This window comes from Mangifera indica, chromosome 8 (assembly GCF_011075055.1).
Source record: "Mangifera indica cultivar Alphonso chromosome 8, CATAS_Mindica_2.1, whole genome shotgun sequence".
Taxonomy (NCBI): Eukaryota; Viridiplantae; Streptophyta; class Magnoliopsida; order Sapindales; family Anacardiaceae; genus Mangifera; species Mangifera indica.
In genome coordinates, this window is record NC_058144.1 from 5,605,994 (window position 1) to 5,621,948 (window position 15,955).

The 15,955-nt window shown below is 36.7% G+C and overlaps 1 protein-coding gene and 1 pseudogene across 2 annotated transcripts; both read left to right on the forward strand.

Annotated features, from left to right (window-relative positions):
- The first annotated feature begins 1,063 nt into the window (after window positions 1-1,063).
- On the forward strand, window positions 1,064-9,778 carry LOC123223604 (ABC transporter C family member 5-like). Of its 2 annotated transcripts, none has more exons than XM_044646845.1 (12): window positions 1,064-1,730; window positions 2,050-4,275; window positions 4,414-4,734; window positions 4,813-4,899; window positions 5,678-6,373; window positions 6,463-6,627; window positions 6,754-6,967; window positions 7,346-7,560; window positions 7,899-8,204; window positions 8,521-8,584; window positions 8,683-8,922; window positions 9,046-9,778. In XM_044646845.1, exons 2-12 carry the CDS (start codon window positions 2,167-2,169, stop codon window positions 9,156-9,158), a joined length of 4,530 nt encoding a protein of 1,509 aa, XP_044502780.1. In that variant the 5' UTR covers window positions 1,064-1,730; window positions 2,050-2,166; the 3' UTR covers window positions 9,159-9,778. The 2 variants fall into 2 exon arrangements, with proteins under 2 accessions (XP_044502780.1, XP_044502779.1); XM_044646844.1 differs by having other exon boundaries at window positions 1,065-1,730; window positions 6,754-7,048.
- A 341-nt stretch (window positions 9,779-10,119) lies between these two features.
- On the forward strand, window positions 10,120-14,662 carry LOC123223431 (annotated as a pseudogene).
- Window positions 14,663-15,955: the final 1,293 nt, after the last annotated feature.

Below are 15,955 nucleotides of genomic sequence, written 5' to 3' on the forward strand. Positions count from 1 at the left end.
CCACCCAAATTTTAGACCGTTCTCAAACCTATACCGATGAGAGATGAAAGACCTCAATTCTCACTTATAGCCAGACTTCTGTTAATTTTTTTTGTTTAATGGATGGGTAAAATAGTTATTTTACTATTTATATTAAAAAGTTATAACGTTTATTACTCTTCGTCTCTCCCATAGGTTTTAGAAACTAATATTTCACATTTATCTAAAGTTTTAAAATTTTAAAAAGTAACATTTTTACCTCCAAATATAAGGTTTTCATATTTTTTAAAACTCAGTCGTCCCTCATAACTTTCAAAAATAGCAGTTTCACTCTCATTCTTTAACTTTATCTTTCGACGTTGTCTTTGACCTCCTCCTTCTTCTGGTGCGATGAAGAGATCTCCATCTCCTCGTCGCACGGTGCGATCAAGAGACAGAAATCTCTCTGTCGCACCAATGTGCGACGAAGAGACGGAGATCTCTCCGTCGCACCAATATGCGACAAAGAGATCTCTCTTCGTCGCACAACCCAGATGACCGCGTCGTCCAGACGTGACAATGAAGTATCATCCTTCATCTATTCTTTCAGATTTGGACGACGAAGGGTCCTTCGTCGTTCTTTATAGTCAGAGATGAGAGATCGGTAGAATGCGTTAACTGTTGGTGGTGGTCGGGGAAAGAAGCAAACCTTAGGGGTGAAATATAAACTTTTCAAACTTTGAGGAAGAGTCGAAGTGTTAGTTTTTAAAACCTAGAGGAGAGAAATGATAAAATTTTAAAGTTTATAGATAAAATAATGATTTTACCCATGTCTCTAACTGAAATTTTGGACGGTAGTTTAACCATGGGTGGAAATTAGAGTTTTTCATCTTTTATGAGTGTAAGTTTAAAAATAGCCTAAAATTTGGATGGGAAATAGTCCTTAATGCCAAATGACTTGGATTGCCCATACCTTTTTCTTCCCCTTTCTCCTTTTTTAACGTGACACCCAATGACATGCTTAAGGCTTTTGCAACCTTGACATCATCACCTTACAACTTTATTATTAACTTCAAAGCTTACCATTATGCCATTGCCATCCTACTCCTTCACCATTACCATTTTATCATCACTTCCAAATTTTGGGCTTCATAATAAATTCTCTTCATGGAAAGATTGAGCACATTCTTGGATCCCAATATCAATTGATCTATGATAATAATATTCTTATGAAAAATCAAGTAATATTCCTTTCTCCTGATTCACAGCTCTCAACCTCTCCCTATATAAACAAAAGAGACAACATTAAATAAACAGAAGCTAACATTTGCAAGAGTGGTAGATGTATTTAACACCTGACTACTCAAGCCATTCACCAAATCATAGACGCAACACCACTGTAACCTATTGTTTTGCTTTTGAGACTCGTACTCTAACACGGCAAATGCTACAACAAAGTAGTGAAGATTAAAAAATAAGGTAGAAGGGAAAGAGAGAGAGAGAGAGACTGGTGTTTGTGTGGTTTTGTTCGCTCTTAGCTTTTTTATTTCTTACTTTCTCTCTCTCATTTCATTTCTACGTGTTATCATAGTTGTTTTGGAGATGAGGAAGCTAGATTAGGGGGGCTTTTGGTTAAGGTTATGCTCTGTTATATATTTTCATTTGTATGTTGAATTGAAGAAACAGAGAGCGATAGTTTTTATCAATCACAGGGGTGGGTTTGTTTGTGCCTCGACAATCGACACCAAAACGATTTTCAAGAACAAACCCAGGTCAGTTTTTGTATTTTCTGAAACGGGTTTGGTTGAGTGTTTGTTGATATTTAGCTCTGCCTTCTCCCTCTATTCTTCCCCATGTGTTTTTTCTCCAGATGACATAAATGATGGAGAGTGTAGAGAGAGAAGTGCAATACGGAAAGAAAAATGATTCCCTTCTTTCTTACTTTGTTTTTTAATTTCCCGCTGGATTTGTTTGTGTTCGTTTTTAGTGTTGTTGATAAAAGTCTGTTTATCGTTTTGTTGTTATGGGCAATGTGTCAATAAAACTTATAAGTTGTTGTTGTTGGTTTTTGTTTTGCTTCTCATTGAACAGATGGTGAGATGCCCTTCATTTGTAGACCACTTGATCTCTCGTTTAGCTTAACTCAACAACAATTCAGTTTTCTTCTCGGTCTCAAAAATCTTTTACTCCAACAATTCGACTTATTCAATGACGGGTATCATTGTTTTGTTGAATAGAATATCAGTTTCTTATTCAGAAAGGCAATTGCATTATGCCCTTTTGAAGGCTATTCAAGGCTTGCCAATTTTGGAGCTATCCTCAATTTGCATCAACTTGACGCTTTTCCTTGTGTTTCTCTTCATAATATCCGCAAAGCAAGTATTTGTATGCTTGGGTAGAATTAGGATTCTTAAAGATGATTCTGTTGCCAGTTCAAGCCCAGTTAGGCGTAGCAGTGTTGATGGAGAAATTAGAGATGTCAAGATTAGTACCAGGTTCAAAATGTCTGTGTTTTGTTGTTTCTACGTGTTGTTTCTGCAAGTCTTAGTTTTGGGATTTGATGGGGTTGGTTTGATAAGAAAGGCTGTTGATGGCAAGGTAGTGGACTGGTCTACTCTTTGCTTGCCTGCTGCTCAAGGCTTAGCTTGGTTCGTATTGAGTTTTTCGGCTCTTCATTGTAAATTTCAGGTGTCTGAGAAATTTCCACTTTTGTTGAGGGTATGGTGGGTTGTGTCATTTCTCATCTGCTTGTGTACTCTGTATGTTGACGGCAGAGGATTGTTAGTTGAAGGTGCTAGATACTTATGTTCTCATGCTGTGGCAAATTCTGCAGCAACCCCAGCTTTTGCATTCCTATGTTTTGCTGCAAATGCAGGTGTTACTGGTATACAAGTGTGTAGAAACTCTGACCTTCAGGAACCACTGCTTCTTGAAGAAGCGACAGGATGTCTTAAGGTCACTCCTTATGGGGAAGCTGGCCTTTTTAGCTTGGCCACACTTTCTTGGTTGAATCCACTTCTCTCGATTGGTGCCAAGAGACCGCTTGAGCTTAAGGATATTCCCCTTCTTGCACCAAAAAATCGAGCCAAGACCAATTATAAGATTTTGAATTCAAATTGGGAGAAAGTGAAGTCTGAGAATCCTTCCGAGCGGCCCTCTTTAGCTTGGGCAATTCTGAAGTCATTCTGGAAGGAAGCAGCTTGGAATGCTCTCTTTGCTGGGTTGAACACCATTGTCTCCTATGTTGGTCCATTCATGCTTAGCAACTTTGTGGATTATTTAGGGGGAAAGGAAACTTTCCCTCATGAGGGCTATGTTCTTGCTGGGATATTCTTTGCTGCGAAGCTGGTTGAGACCTTAACAACCCGGCAATGGTATCTTGGAGTTGACATTTTGGGTATGCATGTGAGATCATCTCTTACAGCAATGGTGTACAGAAAGGGACTCAAGCTCTCAAGCTTAGCTAAGCAAAGTCACACCAGTGGAGAGATTGTTAATTACATGGCTGTTGATGTCCAGAGAATAGGGGATTACTCTTGGTATCTCCATGACATATGGATGCTTCCTCTGCAAATAATTCTTGCTCTTGGAATCTTGTATAAAAATGTTGGAATTGCTTCTCTAGCAACATTGATTGCCACCATCATCTCCATTGTTGTTACTGTCCCTCTAGCAAAGGTCCAAGAAGGATTTCAAGACAAATTAATGGCTGCCAAGGATGAAAGGATGAGGAAAACTTCAGAGTGCCTTAGGAATATGAGAATTCTCAAGTTGCAGGCTTGGGAGGAGAGGTATCGAAAGTCATTGGAGGAGATGCGAGGTGTAGAGTTCAAGTGGCTCCAGAAGGCTCTTTATTCTCAAGCTTTTATTACATTCATTTTCTGGAGCTCCCCCATATTTGTTGCTACTGTAACTTTTGGTACTTCTATATTGTTGGGAGCTCAACTCACAGCAGGAGGTGTTCTTTCTGCTCTGGCAACTTTCAAAATTCTTCAAGAACCACTCAGGAATTTTCCTGACTTGGTATCAATGATGGCCCAGACAAAGGTTTCTCTTGATCGAATTTCTGGATTCCTGCAGGAAGAGGACTTGCAGGAAGATGCAACCATTCTTGTGCCACGAGGAACAACGAACATTGCCATAGAGATTGAAAATGGTGAGTTTTGTTGGGACCAATGTATTTCAAGGTCAACTTTGTCTGGAATATCAATGAAAGTGGAGAGAGGGATGCGTGTGGCTGTTTGTGGCATGGTTGGTTCTGGTAAATCAAGCTTGCTCTCTTGCATACTTGGGGAGATACCAAAGATCTCCGGCGAAGTAAGTCATTGTGGAACTTCCGTTATGTTGTTGATATTTAAATTTCTTCTCTGATATACATTGAACACTTGTTTGCAATATCTTTTCCATTATTGTTAACAGCTAGTAAGTCATTTTTCTCTGTTCAATACTTTTCAGGTAAAAGTGTGTGGTACAGCTGCTTACGTTTCTCAATCAGCATGGATACAATCTGGAAATATTGAAGAAAATATTCTTTTTGGCAGTCCAATGGATAAAGTAAAGTACAAAAAAGTTATACATGCATGTTCACTGAAAAAGGATTTCAAACTTTTCTCGCATGGAGATCAAACTATTATTGGGGATAGAGGTATAAATCTCAGTGGTGGCCAGAAGCAACGAGTGCAGCTTGCACGGGCGCTTTATCAAGATGCAGATATTTATCTACTTGATGATCCCTTCAGTGCTGTTGATGCTCACACTGGGTCAGAACTGTTCAAGGTTGGACTTCCTCAGTGTATCAAAAAATGATGCAATTCAGTAAATGAAATTTGGCTAACATTTGTTGTGGAAATGCAGGGGTACATATTGACAGCATTAGCAAGTAAGACTGTGATATTTGTGACCCATCAAGTTGAATTTCTCCCTGCTGCTGATTTGATACTGGTATGAAAATATGGAATTCAGGCTTTATTTCATGTCTTAGAATAGTAAAGTTAATTAGAATTTGTAAAAGGATTGTTGTTAGTATCAGCTTATATTTTTCACTTTCAGTGGCATTTATTTATTGCTTATCGCCATTCTTAAATGTTCTCTGTTTCAAATCTCCTTTGTAATGTTAGCAGGCCATGTTTTTAGAGGTTAGGTGGAGCAAATTCTAGACCAGGATGTTACAATAAACAAAACAGTTTCCAATTACATGTGGGATTTACAAAACCATGCCAAAAGAAAGTTTCTGTAGCTTCTAAACTAATTAAATATGAAAATCAACAGTATAAAAAATGACACATAATTACAAGCTCATGGGTGAGTTTGGTTCTGTGATAATCTGACCTTATCTTCAGCATTTGAGATTGGTAAGTAAAATATCCTTAACCAAAAGGGAAAAAGCAAAAACTATTTTGAGAGCTTTTTTCACAATGTTACTAGTGAAGTGGCCGAAGCATTTTGTTGACAAGATCTAAAAAAATAATTATTTTTTATTATCATTACCAATTTTTTCCTTCTAAATTTTCATCAGGTGCATTATGGTTATATAAGTAATATGTGGAACTGCCCTCACTTGGTCATTATTTCTAGGTCCTGCTTCATGCAATCTAAGACTTGTTCTCATGATTATGGTGTGCTCTTATGAGATCCTACATCTTTGGCTTAAATAAGTGCTTTGCACTCTGAATTCGATTTTGGGAAATCTAACTATAATTTTCATCTCTCGCCTCTGCAGGTTCTTAAGGAAGGCCGTATCATACAGGCAGGAAAATATGATGATCTTTTACAAGCTGGGACAGATTTTATTACTTTGGTCTCAGCTCACCATGAAGCAATTGAAGCCATAGATATTCCAAATCACTCATCAGAAGATTCAGATGAAAAATGGAATCATGATGGGTGTGCATTTCCTAGTAAAAAATGTGATACAGTGGAGAATGATATAGACGGTTTAACAAAGGAAGTGCAAGATGGTGCATCAGCATCAGAGCAGAATGCAATTAAAGAAAAAAAGAAAGCCAAACGTGCAAGGAAAAAACAGCTTATTCAGGAAGAGGAAAGGGTAAGAGGAAGGGTTAGCATGAAGGTTTACTTGTCATACATGGCTGCTGCTTATAATGGTTTATTGATTCCACCCATAATCCTTGCACAAGGATTGTTCCAATTCCTTCAAATTGCTAGTAGTTGGTGGATGGCTTGGGCAAATCCCCAAACTGAAGGAGATCAATCTAAAGTTAATCCCATGGTCCTTCTTGTTGTTTATATGGCCCTTGCTTTTGGGAGCTCCTGGTTTATATTTGTCAGGGCTGTTCTGGTAGCTACATTTGGTTTAGCAGCTGCACAGAAATTGTTTTCAAAGATGCTTAGAAGTGTGTTCCGAGCTCCTATGTCATTCTTTGACTCTACTCCTGCTGGAAGGATATTGAATCGTGTAAGATTTTTTCTTTTTGCTTTCTGGTATAACTATTTTATTCTCTCTTACTATATGATGCCATAATATAATCATTTGTAACCTTATAGGTGTCTATTGATCAAAGTGTCGTGGATCTTGATATTCCTTTTAGACTTGGTGGGTTTGCTTCAACAACTATACAGCTTCTTGGCATTGTTGGTGTAATGACGAAGGTTACTTGGCAAGTATTGCTGCTTGTCATTCCAATGGCTGTTGCATGCTTGTGGATGCAGGTAACTGATTATATTTCTCTCCGAGTTTGTGGATTCATTCTAGTGGTTCTGTTTTTGCCTTATTTTCCCTATCTACTTGTTCGAATAGAAGAATAAGACATTAAATATCATTGTATTCAAATGCAGAAATACTACATGGCTTCATCAAGGGAACTAGTTCGTATCCTTAGCATCCAGAAATCTCCAATTATCCACCTTTTTGGTGAATCCATCGCTGGAGCTGCTACAATAAGAGGTTTTGGGCAAGAAAAAAGGTTCATGAAGAGGAACCTTTATCTCCTTGATTGTTTTGGTCATCCATTCTTCTGCAGCATAGCAGCCATTGAATGGCTTTGCTTACGTATGGAATTGCTTTCAACCTTTGTGTTTTTCTTTTGCATGGTTTTACTTGTGAGGTTTCCTCATGGAGCTATTGATCCGAGTAAGTAATAATATCCTCGATTATTGAATCATCTGCCTAGTCATTGGTTGTTTGGTATGGGTAACTTGAAATCAAGGAATGACCATTTGAAGAATAATGACTGCATCTGGATGAAAAGACACTAAGTTAGATAGCTCATGGTTTTGTATTCTGCCATTTGGTTTGTTCTTGTGTGGCTCTCTGTTTACTGTATTGCTCTGGTTGCCACCTGGTTTTCTTTTAATGAATTTTAAATAACCATAATAATGGAGATTTAAGTTTGTAAATTATGATCGTCCCATTACTTCTTTTATACAGGCATGGCAGGCCTTGCAGTGACATATGGCCTTAATTTAAATGCACGTCTATCACGGTGGATACTTAGCTTTTGCAAGCTTGAAAACAAAATTATTTCCATAGAGAGGATTTATCAATACACCCAAATTCCAGGTGAAGATCCATCATTTGTTGAGGACTCTCGACCTCCATCCTCGTGGCCAGAAAATGGGACTATTCAACTAATTGATTTAAAGGTTTGCAGGTCTACCTCACTGTGGGCACTTTTTCTTACTATTTTGATGATAAAGTGTAATCTTTTGGCATTGGAAATTTGCACATCCATGATCCAATCATTTTCTAGACAAATTTTGATTTCCATGTATGACTGCTTTGCTTTTCTTGATGAATATGATCCACTTGACCTGAAAGTCAATTGGGTAGCTAAGGATCTAACAACAATATGTAAATTCTAACAGTTGGTAGAAAGGAATAGGATAGGACAAAAAAGGTGAAAACAAGACTTCTTTTTCTGTATTCTTAATTATTGTGTTGGGTGACAAACTGCTGACTTTTCCCATTTCTATTTTTAAAGGTTCGATATGCTGAGAATCTTCCTATGGTGCTTCATGGAGTAAACTGTGTGTTTCCTGGTGGAAAGAAGATTGGTATTGTTGGCCGTACTGGGAGTGGAAAATCTACTTTGATTCAGGCATTATTTAGATTGATTGAACCAGCAGTTGGGAAGATCATTATAGACAACATTGATATCTCAACAATTGGTCTCCATGATCTGCGAAGCCGTCTTGGTATCATACCCCAGGAACCTACTTTATTTGAAGGGACCATTCGATGCAATCTTGATCCCCTTGGAGAGCATTCAGATTGTGAAATTTGGGAGGTATATATCGCGCACCCTATATGCTTTTTGTATTCTTATGGTTAATGAGGCATAAATTCTGTGTTTGTATAAAATCCGAGTTAAGTGTTCTGAATCAAAGTTCTTGAATTATGTTTACTTTTGATACCCCAAATTATGTACATTGTGTATGAATCTTGCCCTCAATTTTTTCATAAGGTTCCCTTCTGTCTTCTTTGCCCATTTATTCCCAAATGACGGATTTTTATGCTACCAAAGTATTCATGGGCTTTCAAAAAAGTTTATTTCCATAGTGTAATGTTTTGCCCCAATTAAGTTTTGGTCGTTGATGGGACAGGCTCTTGATAAGTCTCAGCTTGGAGAGAGAGTTCGTGCAAAAGACCAAAAGCTTGATACACCGGGTAGGTTTACAGCCATTCAATATCTCTTCTTGTTGATACACCTTATTTTGTTTACAGATTAATAATTCATCTGTTGCATTTCAAATTAAAATTTGCAGTGCTAGAAAATGGGGATAACTGGAGTGTGGGACAGCGGCAACTTGTTTCTCTTGGTAGGGCTTTACTTAAGCAAGCAAGAATACTAGTGCTTGATGAAGCAACAGCATCAGTTGATACAGCAACAGATAATCTCATTCAGAAGATTATTCGGACAGAGTTTAAGGACTGTACTGTATGCACGATTGCTCATCGTATCCCAACTGTTATTGACAGTGACCTGGTTTTGGTACTAAGTGATGGTATGTTTGTCATAAATTTAACTCATTATATCAAAATATCTATCAGTTCGCTACGAGTTTAGTGCTCATCGACCCATGCGTGTATGCAACTACCTTAGTCATTTTTTGCCAAATATTATTCAGGTTGCGCTGCAGAATTTGATACTCCAGTACGACTTTTAGAGGATAAATCATCCATGTTTCTAAAGTTGGTTATGGAGTACTCATCAAGATCAAGTAGCATTCCGGATATTTAAATTAGAAGGCATGCCCCAAAAACCTTCAAGTCAGCGGCAGCTAGAGCAAGAAGGGAGTACTGAGAGTGAACTGCTGCTGCTATTGCATTTTGACCCACTTGAAGGCAAAATGAGAGGACAATGGTGCATGTCATGCTATTGAACCAGACCAGAGTACCATCGAGGGAAATCGCCTCATATAGTTAAAGTTGAATATGAGTTAATTCATCCCCTTAAAGCATAATCGGGGAATTCATTCAATGAAGAAAATAAGTCTGCTGGAGGTAGAGATTGATAATAATGTCATGGAAGAATGGGCAGGTGATATATGCTGATCAATCTTGAATAATGTAGGTTTTAGATTGAAGAAGGGTAGGGTTCTTATGATGTTAAGAAATATGTAGAGATGAGTCATTTCCACTGTTTCTAGTGGCAAAATTCAGTTTAAGCTTACCAGGTCAGAAATTTTGTTGATAGTTTCTTTTAAGCTTTCATTGTTTTTCCTTTGATCATGTAAAATGGGTACTACTGAAATCATCTAATCTTCTGCACACTGGAACAAGCAATTCTGCAGTCATGCTGGCGAGAGTTTCAGCTTGTCTTTTGGTTGAAAAGTTCTTTTTTAAAGTCCCATAGCCATACTTTCTGTTCTATATATGAATGTCACATGGCCGAATCCAAGGAATCAATCAGCTTCACAAAATCTTTAGGCTTTTAAAGCAATGTACAGATCTTGTTGTCCCTCACCATCTATATTTATTCCCTTCTTTCTATTAATAGGAAATAATCAATAAGAGAAATATTAACTTTAAATTTGAAATAATATTAAAAAAAATAAGAGTAATGTCATATACACTTGATTTTGATTATATATAACCTGGATAATTAACACAAACAAGACTCCATTATTATAAAATTATGTTTTCATCTATTCCAAAACAGAAGTTTTTGAATTTGTTCGATTCGGATTAAATTAAGCTTCTTCAGTCAAAGATATTGGTAATAGAAATGTCAATAATAAAAAATAATTCCCTTAAACCAAATGCCTTGGTATCTTAGCAAAATTTCCACAATCCTTTGCTTACACAAATCCCTAAAAATATGTTGCACTTGCACATAATAGATTTTAAAAAAATGGTGGGAAATTGGACCTATGTAAAACCCGACCCAAATCCAAATTATTACGCACCCGATCACCGTCTCCTACCATTGGCATACTGTGTGAATCTGTTAGTCTCTGGCGGCTGAGGAGGAAACGTGCAGGCCGTTGCTAGGCTATTGGGGCAACAATCTCTAAAGCCCGCACCCTTCGATTTCGTCTTTCCAATGTATTTACCCTCTCTCTGATTACTGTAACTCCATCATATCCTTCTTTCGCTTTTTCTTTTTTAATTTTTTCCTATTTAGGTTTAGGTTAGATTCTAAACTTTAATCAAATTTCATTTGTTTGAATTTCAGATTATGGAGCTGATCATCCGAGGTACGAATCCACTTTGGTTGCCGGCCAGGGTGTGGGGCACCTTATTCGCAAGGGCACTGGTGGAAGATCCTCTGTTAGGTATTCTTCTTCTGTCTTATCTTCGACATTCCTTGCATGATTTAGCAAATCAATTTTGGGTATTGTTAGTTCAATGCGATCGATTAATTAAATTGCTTAAGAATTTTATTTCTACGTTTATTATGTTTTATGTTTTGCAATGGCATTGTAGCAACAGTGTTTGGAGCTACCGGGTTCCTCTATCGCTATGTTGTGCAACAACTTGGTGAGTTGTATGTGAACTGCCTGTTGCTTTTAGTTTCTAAAATATAGGTTTTTGCTTGCACGAATTAAATTCAATCGTGTTGATTTTTTGTTGGCACATTTTTTTTGTTTTAACCGTACAGTTTTCTTTTTTTCTTTTTCTCTTGAATGTATATACTCTATTTTTTCAGCTAATATAGGATCACAAGTGTTAGTTCCTTTTCGGGGTTCTGAGGATAGTCCTAGGCATCTTAAATTGATGGGAGATTTGGGACAGGTGGAGTAGTAGAATATCTTTGTCTTGTCATCCATTTGTATTTTTTATTTTTTAAATCAAATGTGTAAATGTGATTTCTTTTTTGTTGTTTATCTCACCCAGAAAGTACCAATGAAATTCAACCCAAGGGATGAAAACACTATCAAGGCTGTAATGGCAAAGGCTAACGTTGTTATCAATCTTATTGGTACACATTCATCTTGTGTAATCTTACCTATTAAACCCTTTTAATCTTAGAGTCAATGAATTAACTAATGCTTAGTAACTTTGCTTACTGGCAGGAAGAGAGTATGAGACCAGAAACTATAGCTTTGTGGAAGTGAACCATTCTTTGGCTGAACGATTTGCCATGGTATACTCTTGCACATTCATTCTTAGTATGTATAATTTATGTTCCAACTTTAGTAAAATGGCCTTTTTCCTCTTGAATTTAGGAGTTTGAGCTAGAACCATTATTGAACAATAAAAAATGCATGTATTTGTTGGAGACTAATTGTGTTAAACTTCATGACTGTCATTTATGTGGCTCTTTAGCCTTCGCCATTTAACATAATAAAAAGTGATTTTTTTAATATTATATGATATTTATTAATTTATTTACACGATGTTTTATGAATTTAAAATTTAATGGTGGCTTATAGGTTTATATTGTATCATGCTACATTGCATTAGTTTGATGCTCATCTCTGGAGTGTATGTTGCAAATTACAAGTTTGTTGGGCTGCTGTTCAGATCTGTCAATCAGTGATCTTCTTTTTTGAACTAAATTCTCCAGAGTGCAACCTTCATTGAGTTCGTTCTAATCTTAACTGATACATCGTTTTTGTGTCATATTAATGAGAAATCTTGTGCCCATGTTCAGCTGCTTCAGTTGGACAAGCTTAATACTTTACCTTGCTGTTCCTTTCTTTTGGTAATATATGATTCGATTAATATTCTCCTGTTCTGCTAAATTTCTTCAGATTGCAAAAGAACATGGTGGTATCATGAGATTTATTCAAATTTCTTGCTTGGGAGCGTCTCCATCATCTCCATCAAGATTTCTTAGTACTAAAGCCACTGCAGAGGAATCTGTTTTGAGAGAATTACCGGAGGTAAACTATGACTTTTCTTCTTAAGAGCTGAGCCGGTACTGCTGGTTGCTCTTGAGTTCACTTAAGTAGCAGTATGGAGAACATTTTCCCTTTTTTGACTGAAGTTAAGTACAAAGTCACTTATCCTTCTTTAAGTTCACAGTCTGAAACCTTGTTTCCCTTTTTTGCAACTTTTTTTTAAATCTCCCTGCTCACTAGTCAGTCTCAAAGTCGGCTAGGGTTAGTCCTCTATGCTCAGATGCAAAGTCTTAGCTTTAGCATGATTATGTTAAGAACTTGCTGGGATCTATTTTGTCTATCAGTCAAACTATAATAGCCTATTTACACTGATCATGTCCTGTTCAAATACAGGTTAGAGCATTGTAATTAATTTGTCATAAAATAGTTCTGGATTTTATTTTTAACATGTCAATTGGGGAGAAATTCTTTGAATGTTGCCAACACGATCTTTTCCTTGAGAATATGTAGTTGTTACAATTTGTCGGGAGGAACAATTTAAATAAACTAGTGAATAGAGTAATATAGAAAATCCAGAAACAAGATTGAGAAATTGTGTCAGACAACTTCCATGCAAGATGCTAATAAATAGATTTTATCTGTTGGGCAGATGTTCCACCACCTAAAAGGTGGATCACTTCATATGTCTATAAGTTAGATGTTGCCTTGCTGCTTTCAAATGCAGCTTTCTAAAATAAAATGTCATTTTGGTAGGCCACAATTATGAGACCTGCTGCAATGATTGGAATGGAGGATAGAATATTGAATAGGTGGGCACAGTTTGCTAAAAAATATAGCTTTCTTCCACTTCTTGGGGATGGATCTACTAGGTATGTATTTACTCATCAACTGTCTGTTATTCTGGTGAAAGAGTTTTCTTTAGATAATTTTTAGATCCTAATTAGTAATTTGCAGGCTTGACATGGAATATATGTTTTGAATCTTTTGTTTATACTGTGCTGGCATTACCTCTGCGGAAACCAACCTGTTTATGTTGTAGATGTTGCTGCTGCAATTGTTGCAGCCTTAAAAGATGATGGCACCAGCATGGGAAAAGTTTATGAGCTGGGTGGACCTGATATCTTGACTCAACATGAATTGGTAATTTCCCTCCTTGTTCCTAAATTTCTTGCAGTATACCCTGGTTGATATTACTGCATCACATTGCCATGCAGGCAGAAATCATGTATGACATGATCCGCGAATGGCCTCACTATGTGAAAGTTCCTTTTCCTGTTGCTAAGGTAATTATGTAACTTTTGTATTTGAATAATTTAAGGAATTGCCTTTTCTTGAAGGATGAGAAAAAATTGATAAAGCAGTTTAAGCAATAGAATTTTTTTAAATTTTGAGAAAAACACACTCAAAGTTTGCAAGACAAGCTATTATAGTATAGTCATCTATGCCTGCTATTTAGATTATCAGGTTGGAGAACTTGACTATAGTACTTAAATGCATATACTAAAACACGTATTTATGTTTTATGTAATATCCAGTGGGCTGAAAATTTCTTTTTTTTACCTGTGAATTTATTTTTTATGTTATATCAGTAAATGCACAAATTTGTCTTTTTGGATTGTGAATACCTGCCAATGCTTGTGTTACTGTCTTGTATTTGCTTGCTGATGTTCTTTAAGGTAGCTCCATGTAACTTTGCATTGAGTTTTATTTAATGTTTTTGGGGGTGTGTATGGTTTCAGGCAATCGCAATGCCTCGAGAGATCTTACTTAAGAAAGTGCCTTTTCCATTGCCCAATCCTGATATATTCAATCTTGACCAAATCATCTTCAGATACAATTGTTTCAGGAGATGGTTAGTTCATTAATTTTTGGCATATGGTACTCTTGCCTTTCTTTTATGTTTTTTTCTGGTCTGAAAGTCTGTTTCCTTGTTGCCAAGTCAGAGTTTATCAGTTTTCTTATTTTTATGGTGGGCTTTGCAGCTTTAACTTTTTAAGGATTTGGGGATTGTGCCACATAAGTTGAAGGGGTACCCAATTGAATATCTTATCTCATATCGAAAGGGTGGCCCACAATTTGATTCTACAATTAGTGAAAGAGTATCACCCGATTCTTATCCATGATGTTCTTCAGAGCTATTGATTCGAAAATGTGTTAGGGCCCGAGTATATGTGAAGAAGAAGAAAGGAGGAAGGCAAGGTTCAAGGCACGAGCAGAGGAAGATACCGGAAAGCAAATTATGGTGGCAGAAGGCTGTAACTCTAAAGCAGTTGGCAGCACTCCAGAAACAGCAAAGGCAGTAGACATGCAGCAAAAGCTTAGGGACATGCTGGAAAAGAAAGAAATTATGAAGATATTGAGAGCTGAGCTGGCAGGCAGGGATTGGGAGAGCAGCAGCATGGAATTAAGAAATAGGGACCTGGAGATGGAAGGAGGGGGGAATTCATCTTTTTAGGGAGTAGACGGGAATTGGGGAGAGTTCCAGCCTCTCGAAAGCTGGAGTGACATTGATCTTTTCTATATTATTTTGAGTCATTGTAATCATTTTGGGAGTTAGGTTATGATGTTCTTATGAAGGAACTGTCTTTGATTTAAGAGTGTGAGTTGCTTGATCTATATGACTGTAGTTGCAGTGGAAATGCAAACTGATTTGCTTGCATTAATTAACACAAATTATTATAACTAAAATACGATTTTCATTCTGTTCTTCGCATTCCTTTCACTGTTACATTAAACGGAGAAACAAACAGCAGCCACAAGGGAACTTCAGCTTTCCTGGGAACTTGGTCGTGCACTCCATCGAAGGCAGAAGTCTGCTTGTGAAATCCTCGCATTCTCCAGGTCTCTATCAAAATGCCTTTTTTTTGGGTTAAAAAATGTGGTCCAGTTGGAACTTGGAAATGGTATGTGGTAATTTCATTTCCTTACTACCACAAACTTCTGTTTGTTTTACTGACAATTAAGAAATCATAATCATTTCAATGACTATATTTAATAAAGTTTGATACTTGTTGATCATTTAATAACTTTTGCAAATTAGTTTTTCGAATTTTACATAGCTACTAACGAGTTTTTGGCCTTGGAATCCAATACGTTTCTGGAGAGGAGCATATCTCCTTTAAGACTAACTAGGACAATAATGATGTGAAGGATTTGTCATTAAGTGGGATGTATAATTACCGATAAATTCTAGCCATAACTAATTCTTTAGAAAATTTTGAAATGATTAATTTTGGCTGCCTTGGAGCTCTGTGCTTTTGCTCATGTTAGGGAATTGCTTTTGCAATTGCTGAATCATTTTTCAGTATCACTTTTGATTATGGGTCTAAAACATTTTAGCTGTTGATTCATAATTCCTCTTTTCATTCTTTATTTGGCTATAATTAGATAAATCTTTCTTCATATCTTGGTAAGAAAGACAACTTCAAGTTTGATCCAGAATGTGTTTGCTTTCAATTGTGCATAATTTCTTTTCAGTGTGGCACTAACAAAGAAAAGGAATTTGAGATTGCCCATTACTTGAAAATGGAGATTGATACATCTTCAAAAATGATAGTTCCTAATCTATTCACTGTGGACCTTAAATAATGAAGGATTGTTTCTCATCTTGTTAAAAACTAATTCTAAGCTTTGAGCTATCTAATTTCTGTGATGTTTTAAGTGGTAACTTATTTTCTAACAATTAGTTTGCATTAATAAGGGAGCTTCATGTGTTAATGTGAATTTCCATGGACACATTCTCTATCAT

Coding starts and splice junctions, on each gene's coding strand:
- LOC123223604 (XM_044646844.1), top strand. CDS start 2,167: ATGACGGGTATCATTGTTTTGTTGAATAGAATATCAGTTTCTTATTCA. Junction 6,374..6,462: donor CTGGAAGGATATTGAATCGT/GTAAGATTTTTT, acceptor GTAACCTTATAG/GTGTCTATTGATCAAAGTGT. Junction 8,585..8,682: donor CCAAAAGCTTGATACACCGG/GTAGGTTTACAG, acceptor TAAAATTTGCAG/TGCTAGAAAATGGGGATAAC.